At 57.1% G+C, this 8,266-nt stretch overlaps 1 protein-coding gene and 1 long non-coding RNA gene across 2 annotated transcripts; one reads left to right on the top strand and one right to left on the bottom strand.

The window, feature by feature from the left end:
- Positions 1 to 255: 255 nt before the first annotated feature.
- On the bottom strand, positions 256 to 3,248 carry LOC107213052. Its single transcript, XR_001524624.2, has 3 exons — positions 2,713 to 3,248; positions 1,650 to 1,745; positions 256 to 327 (listed from the first exon to the last, which is right to left on the bottom strand). It is a non-coding gene; the product is annotated as an uncharacterized LOC107213052 (long non-coding RNA).
- SLC32A1 (solute carrier family 32 member 1) lies at positions 270 to 7,116 on the top strand. The gene is made up of 3 exons (XM_015647059.2): positions 270 to 357; positions 3,413 to 4,162; positions 4,941 to 7,116. Exons 2-3 carry the CDS (start codon positions 3,791 to 3,793, stop codon positions 6,126 to 6,128), a joined length of 1,560 nt encoding a protein of 519 aa, XP_015502545.1. The 5' UTR covers positions 270 to 357; positions 3,413 to 3,790; the 3' UTR covers positions 6,129 to 7,116.
- The last annotated feature ends 1,150 nt before the right edge of the window (positions 7,117 to 8,266 follow it).

Here is an 8,266-nt window from a genome sequence, read left to right as displayed (position 1 = left end):
GGGGTCCAGGAGACCCTCGGCCCGCCCCGGGGAGCGGCTGCAGAGAAAAGCAGATAGTGCCAGAGCCCCCCGGCTCCAGCGCTGGCAGAGGGGAGGCTGCGGCTCGTTCGCGGGCTCGCTCTCGCCTTTTAGCTTCGGCTGAAACCATTTGCAGCTCAAACGCCCCCCTGAGAGCCGCTAACCTTTGCATAAGGTTTGGCATCGTTATCCTGCTTGGGTTAATTGGGAGTTAGGGAGAGCCCAGGAGCGACGCGGCTGCCTCCGTCCGTCCGTCCGTCCGTCCGTCCGTCCGTCCGTCCACCCGCACCTCCAGCCTTCCCCGACGCGCTGAGGGCAGCGATGGGGAGAGAAGCAGAGGTAAATGTCCCGACCCTCCTCTCCATCTCCCCGGGTTTTCCTCTCTCCCTCTTTCTGTGCCCCGTAGCCCTTCCCCCCGCCCCCGCTCCAGTTTCTGTGCTTTCTGCCCGATTTCAGCCGCCGGTAGTGGTTCGGGGGGAGAGGGGAGAAAGTCTTTTTATTTTTCCAGCCGCTGCTGCAGAAAATCTTTTTCTCCCTCTCCTGGAAGCGGGTCAGGAGCGAGCCGGTGTCCCGGAGGCAGCAGAGGGAGCCCGGGGGTGTTCCCAGCCGGGCAGGGGGCGGCGGGGGCGGTTCCGAGGTCCCGGCACTGCCGGGAGGGGAGGCTCAGCTCCCCGTGCTAAAACCGGGGGGACACCGCGGCATCCCTGCTCCAGCATCCCTCCGAGCCCCCACACCCTGACCTCCTCGGCATCCCCAGCATCCCCCACAGCTTCTCGCTGACCTCGGCGTCCCACGAGGAGCCCCACGAGGAGCGCTCTGCGGGCTCTCAGCTCCAGGGGACCCCGAGCAAGGAGGGGGCACAGGGAAAAGAGACCCCCGAGCCCAGGGGGCATCTCCGGCCGGAGGAACGGCCCTCGCAGGGCAGCAGTGCCCCGGGACATTCTTCCGGCACCTGGACTTATCCTGGACTTATTTTCAAGCTCCCTGTGGCTTGCTTTTTTTCTTTTTTCTTTTTTCCTTTTTTTTCTTTTTTTTTTTTCCTTGCCTTGGTTGGAGTTTTTGCTTTATTGGTTGTTTTTGGGGAATTTTGCTTGGGATTTTTTTTGTTCTGCTTTGTTTTGTGTTGTGTTTTTTTTGTTTTTGTTCTGTTTTTGGTTTATTTTTGGTTTGGTTTGGTTTGGTTTGGTTTGATTTTGGTTTGGTATGGGTTTTTTGTTCTGTTATTTGTTTTTTCTTGGTTGGTTGATTTTCTGTCGGTCTGATTTTTTGTTCCGTTTTTGTTTGTTGTTTATGGGTTTTTTTAAATATTATTGCTTATTTTGGTTAGGATTTTTTTTCCTCTAAGAGATGCCTCCCGAGCACCACACGTCCATGACATTCTGGACGCTCAAGGAAGAGCCAAAAACCCATTTCCTCCACCCCTGGCGTGATCATAGAAACGCTTGGGTTGGAAAGGACCTTAAAGGTCAGCTGGGTGGCTCCTGTGGAACCCCCTCCACTCCCTGGCATCGAGGGCTGCTGGCCGGGGTCTCGTGTGATGCCCTGGGACCATTTCGGGTCTCCCAGCCCGTTCGGGGGTGCAGGAGCAGGGGCAGGGTGCGTCAGGGCTATTTGAGGAAATAATCACGCACCAGACAGAGGTTTGGATGCATTTTCGTTCTTTCTTCCCTGATGCCTCCTGCAGCCTCCAGAAACAGAGCTCCTTCAAGGCTTCATAACGAGCTTGTCTTAAGATGAATAAAACAAAATAATGTAAATAAAAAGAAAAAGAAATGGTTGGATTAATCCGTCTCGGTGTCCATAGCTCTGGTTTTCCCGGGCTGTGAAGAGGAGGAACGGCGGCTGCGGCAGCCGAGGGCAGCGGTGACGGCCCCAGCTTTGCAATTTCGCCCCTTAAATCCCAACCCTTCAAAACGCTGCTAAACCCGGGGCGAAGCCGTGCCCCGCTCGGCTTTCTCGACCTATCTGTGCACTGACTTGTAATAATTCCCACGCAAGCCAAGGATGCGCCACGCTGACTCGCCCTCCTCCTCCTCTGCCATCAAAAACCCCATTTTCGGGGGGCCGCCTGTAGAAACATCTCGCTCATCCCCGCGCCGGGAGCAGCGGCCTCAGGGGGGATATATTTTAGGGTTTTTTTCTGATTTTTTTTGCACCCTTCTGCCTCTATGAACCCAATTTGTTTTTGCATTGTGGCTGGGGAAAATAATAAAAAGGTATTTGAGGAGGTTATTTAAGGTTTTTTCCCTAGGAATTGGGGTTTTTTTCTCCCCCCCATCTCTGTTCTGTACCGCATCCCACCTGCAACCGCAGCTTGGGCGCTCCCTCCCTGCTCCCTCAACAGCGATACGAGGAAATAATTTAGTGGTGGCTTTTCCTCCCATCTGTAGTAAAAGAATGTTTTGGGGTTTTTTTTCCTTTCCAAAACAGCGAAGGAAACAGAAATTCCTCCCTCCCCCCACTTTTCAAAGAACATAAATATATATATTTTTTTTTAACAACGATTCAAAGGCTCTCCCGCCGCAGAGGGGACGTGCTTTCCCACACACCGCCCCCGAATGCCATCGCTCCCCCTGTCACTCTCCACCCGTCTGTGTCACAGCACAGGACCGGGATTTCCCGTTGTCGGCTGTGTTGGCCGCTCACCTCGGAAAAATTTAAAATAAATTAAAAATCGTAAGGCTTTCAACTTACAAACGAACATAAGGTCTTGGAAACGAACCGAAAATATGGCTATTCTGTTTAAAGGAAGGAGAAGCTCAGTTTTGGCTGGTGGGACCGAGAGCTGTGCACGGAGCATCCCCCGGTGCCGGTGCCCCGCTGGGGGCCGGGCGGTACCGCTGCGGTGCCGGTGCGGTGCCACCCGGCTGCGGGCCCCAAACGAGATCCGCGGCCCTTGTCCCGCCGGTTTTGGAGCTCAGTGATCGCAGGAATCGTTAGAGACAGCTGGGCCCCCGCTCCCCGTGCCCGGGTGGCCACGCACCGCTGTGTCCCCTGGCCAGGGGCCGCTTCCCAGGCCGCCCGCGCCTCCGAAGGGGCCGCGCGTTTTGGGGGACAGAGAAAAGAAAAGGAAGGGGGTGCGAGGAGGAAAATCCCGTTAAGAACCTGTCGAAAGCCACCCGTCCGCCTCTTCAGCGGGGCTCTTTTGTTTCTCCGTGGGGAAGGGGCTGGCGGCCGACGGCCTGCGGGCGGGTGCGGGGCAGGTGCGGGGCAGGGAGCGCAGCGCAAGGGATGCGGAGCCGGGCGGGGGGGTGATCCCGGGCTGCGGCGCTGCTGGCGGGGCCCGGCGGGCGGGGGGGGGGGGGGGAGTGCGGGGGGCTGGGCTTGGCCGGGGAGGCTGGTACCTCCCCCAGAAATGCAGCAATTCTCTCCCCTCTCCTCTTCTCTCCGCGAGGTGGGCGCACTGCGATGGAGACGCGGCGCGCTCTGCCAGGGGCTTGCTCTGCCCGTCTGGTGACATCCGCCGGCTGCTGACAGCCCCCATCCCGCCCGACTCGCCCCCCGATCCCGCCGCGGGGCTCGGCGGAGCGGCCGGAGCGGGCGGCGGGGCGTGCGGGCCCGCTCCCCCCGCAGCGGTGTCATGCCCCTGGGCATCCCGACCGGGAGCCGCCCGCACTGCGCCGGGACGAGGAGGTAGCGGCTCGGAGCAGCTCCCCGCAGCCGCCCCTCGCCGGGATAACAAGTCCCGTCCACCGGCCGGCCGCCCGCCCGCCCCGTCGGGTCTCTGCATCCCCGAGGGTCCGCGAGCCGCGGAGTCACCAGAGCCGCCGCCATGGCCACCCTTCTCCGCAGCAAGCTCTCCAACGTGGCCACCTCGGTGTCGCACAAATCCCAGGCGAAGATGAGCGGCATGTTCGCCAGGATGGGCTTCCAGGCGGCCACCGATGAGGAGGCGGTGGGCTTCGCCCACTGCGACGACCTGGACATGGAGCATCGGCAAGGGCTGCAGATGGACATCCTCAAGTCCGAGGGCAGCGAGGAGGGCGGCGAGCCGCCCCTGGAGGGGGACATCCACTACCAGCGGGACGGCACAGGGCCCCTGCCGCCCAGCGCCTCCAAGGAGGCCTGCTCCGAGCTCTCCGGGCAGGGCAAGCCCAAGATCACGGCATGGGAGGCGGGATGGAACGTCACCAACGCCATCCAGGTACGGCCGTCGCCGCGGGGCACCGGGCAGCGCTCCCTGATCCCGGTCCTGTTCCCTGCTCTGCGTCTCGGCCAGCAGCCCTGGGCTGGTGGCAAACTGGCTTCGGGAAAAAGAGGGAAAAGGGAATAAAAGGGGGGAAAAAAGAAAAATATGTGAAAGATAGAGGAGAATAATAGGGCAGGGGAATGGAAAGAAAAGGGAAAACGGATTTTAAAAAAAGAAAGGAAGCTAAAACCCCCCAGCACAGCTTTCTGCCTTGCCCCTCCTCACCAACGAACAGGGCACAGTGCCAGGGAGGGGCCCAGGCCCCAGCCCTGTCACGCTGCAGCTTCTGACCCCATCAGGCTGCCCCAGCAGGGGTCACAGGCAGGGAGGGACAGGGGCCTGGGGTGACTGGGCTGCTGGTGGGGCTGCACTGGGCTGGGCCCCTCCAGATGTCCCCAGCTGGGGAGGTCTTGGCATGCTGACAGGGGCTGGGGACAGCGAGGGTAGAGAGCAAAGCCCGGGCACCCAAACCTCTCTGGCCTGTTGTGGGTGCTCGGGGGCGCGCTGACACGGGCGTGACCGTGGGGGTGGCACGTCACAGGGACAGGGGGGTGCGTCACCGCGCGTGGCCGCGGCTGCGTGGCGTGACTGCGTGACCGCCCGCGCGGGTGTGATGTGCGTGGGCACACAGAGAGCACGCGCGTGACCGCCGTGCTGCGGCTGCGCGCGCTCGGCCGCGGGCCTGGGCCCCTCGGAGATCCAGCAACACGGTTTCCATTTTGTCTCTTTCTAGGGGATGTTTGTTCTGGGCCTGCCCTATGCCATCCTTCACGGTGGATACCTAGGACTCTTTTTAATAATTTTCGCTGCAGTGGTTTGCTGCTACACTGGGAAAATCCTTATTGCCTGTCTTTACGAAGAGAATGAGGATGGGGAGATAGTCAGGGTGAGAGACTCCTACGTGGACATCGCGAACGCGTGCTGCGCGCCCCGCTTCCCCACCCTCGGGGGCAGAATTGTGAACGTGGCTCAGATCATTGAACTGGTCATGACCTGCATCCTCTATGTGGTGGTCAGTGGGAACCTGATGTACAACAGCTTCCCCAACCTGCCTGTCTCCCAGAAGTCGTGGTCCATCATTGCCACGGCAGTGCTCCTGCCTTGTGCGTTCTTGAAGAACCTCAAGGCAGTCTCCAAGTTCAGCTTGCTCTGCACATTAGCCCACTTTGTCATCAACATCCTGGTGATCGCCTACTGCCTCTCCAGGGCGCGCGACTGGGCCTGGGACAAAGTCAAGTTTTACATTGATGTCAAGAAGTTCCCCATCTCCATTGGCATCATTGTTTTCAGCTACACCTCCCAGATCTTTCTGCCTTCCTTGGAGGGGAACATGCAGAACCCCAAGGAGTTTCATTGCATGATGAACTGGACTCACATAGCAGCTTGCATCCTTAAGGGACTCTTTGCCTTGGTCGCCTACCTGACCTGGGCTGATGAGACCAAGGAGGTCATTACAGACAACTTGCCATCCACCATTAGGGCAGTAGTCAACATTTTCTTGGTGGCCAAAGCCTTGCTCTCGTACCCCTTGCCGTTCTTTGCAGCTGTAGAAGTCCTGGAGAGGTCCCTTTTCCAAGATGGAAACAGGGCTTTCTTTCCCAACTGCTATGGGGGTGACGGGCGGCTCAAATCCTGGGGACTCACCCTCAGATGTGCCCTGGTAGTTTTCACCCTGCTCATGGCAATTTACGTCCCCCATTTTGCCCTCTTGATGGGTCTTACTGGGAGCCTCACAGGCGCAGGGCTCTGTTTCCTGCTCCCCAGTCTCTTCCATCTCAAACTCTTGTGGAGGAAGCTCTTGTGGCACCATGTCTTCTTTGATGTTGCCATTTTCGTTATAGGTGGTATCTGCAGCATCTCTGGGTTCATCCACTCTTTAGAAGGCCTCATAGAGGCTTTCAGAACCAATGCTGAAGACTAAGGAGGGGCCAGAGTTGGGTGCAGGAAAAGAATTGCATCGAACATCCGCATAGCCAAATAATTCTGCATCCCTTTAAAGGAAAGAGTCATTATTTTCGTTACGTGCATCCAACAAATTCTATGTCATAGAATCTGCAAACTAAGGAAAGTAAGAAGAGATAAAAGTGCTCGCCCTGGTGTCTTTTTAAATAAGCTCAGATTTAAATCTATTTTTTTGTTATTTAGATTTTTTTGAAGGAAATTATCTGGTGCCCCACCCCTATCTCCTCACTCGTTGCCTGAAGCTTGGCCCCCCACAAACGGCCTGTTGGGAAACAGTCACAGTTTTCAACACTCCTCACAGATATGCAATTCCGTGTTTCAGGAGCTGAAACACAGGTACCGATCCCATGGGATTGGGTCGCTGTGCTCACAGACAGGAAGGAAACCCGCTGGGAGCAGGGAGCTTTGTTTTAACCCTTTGAGAGATGGATGTAGATGAGACCCAGATTGTACAACCAGCCCAACAAGCCCAAGCAGCGTCTGACGACCGGTGATGCCGCTTAGCTGCAATGTTTACGCCGTGGTCACATAGATGTCAGGACTGCCTGATTCTTCCATCCGAATCCACGCCGAGGAATGGCGCTTCCCATCGAATACAAATGTGTTGCCTCTGGTCGAAATCACAGCCCTGGAGTCCACTTCTCGGTGACTTATGTTTCATTTCGTTTTAACAATTGTTATTTCTAAATTATGAAAAGCTAAAAAAAAAAAAAAAAAAAAAAGTATTATAATATATGGTTGGATTTGATGTCGTTCGGGATTACAGGAACAAAACTACGACACAATTCATTCTGTGCAATCTACCAGATCCGTGGAGCTGTTTCCAATGTACGTGTGGTGTCATTGTGGTAAATAAGATGAAAAATGTATATCAGAAAAAAAAATCTATCTTTAACATATAATGTGGTACATAAATATATCGAACAATAAAGAGAAAACATAGATGATGAGGCTGGCCTGGTTCGTGGGGGGCTTGGAGGAGCAGGGCAGGGGCAGAGGGAGGTTCATCCTCTCCGTGTCGGGGCTACAACACATCCTCGGGCTAAGGGGAGGCAGCGCTGGCTTTCCAGAGAAGGTGGCATCCAGCTGTTTGAGAGAGGTAGGACACATTTTTTGGGAAGCAGTCGTCTTACAGCTGGGGGTGGCGGGGCTGCTTTCACCCCTTCCTCACAGTTTTGCTCTCCCCCGTAGTGCTCAGACTCCAGGAACGGGAGTTTGCTGATGAACCCCGTGTTTTTTGTTCTTGTGAAAGAGGGGGAAAAAAAATCCCCTCACAAACAAACAAAGGGGGAGAAATCAACGAAATAAAGGGCTGAGTGTATCCCTGGCTTGATCTAAACTCACCAAACCCTGCCCACGGGTGTGGAGCGTCGGGCTGATCCCCCCTGCGAGCAAAGCCGCCACCGGGGGGGAGGTCAGTCCCACACTCCAATCGTGTGACCGAAAATACCTCGATTTAAAAAACCACTACACCTAATTGTCCATCCGCTGCCGCTGCACAGCGAGGATGAGGATGGGGGGACCCACAGGCAGCTCTCCCGCAGCACAGCACAGCTGAGGTCCCCGTGGGGCTCCTATTATTGCCCCCAAAAGCCCGGTGGGGCTGGGATGTCCCCCCTGTCCCCCGCCCGGGCCGGTGGGAGCGGGCAGCTCCGCAATGCGGTACCGGGGGCGGGAGGGGGTGTTGGCACAAGCTGGGAAAGGGGCTGCGGGCGGGAGCGGGGGACGTCCCTTCCTTCGGATGTCCCCGAAAAACGTATTTCGGGCGATTTTCTGGGCAACCTCGGAAAGAAAAGAACAGGGAGCTGTGGGGTGTGTGCGGTGCGGGGACAGGCTGGTGTGGCGCCGGGGGTGGCTGAGCGTGGGGAGCATCGTGGTGGGGCGCCTGGCCCCGGATTAGCCACATTTCCCTGCATGCCGGCGCCCTTCCTAGGGATATCCAGCAGCGTCCTACCCTATTCTCAAGCTCATCCCCATCTTCTTCATCGTCACCCCTACCTCCATCCTCACCGCTCTCACCCTCATCACCCCTGCTCCCACCCCGATGCAGGTGACCCGTGATTGCCGCCCTGCCGCAGGCACCGACAGCTCCATCCA

The sequence above is a fragment of the Parus major genome, chromosome 20 (assembly GCF_001522545.3).
Source record: "Parus major isolate Abel chromosome 20, Parus_major1.1, whole genome shotgun sequence".
Lineage (NCBI taxonomy): Eukaryota > Metazoa > Chordata > Aves > Passeriformes > Paridae > Parus > Parus major.
Note: the sequence above shows the minus strand (reverse complement) of the source record. Positions and strands in the feature narration are given on the sequence as shown.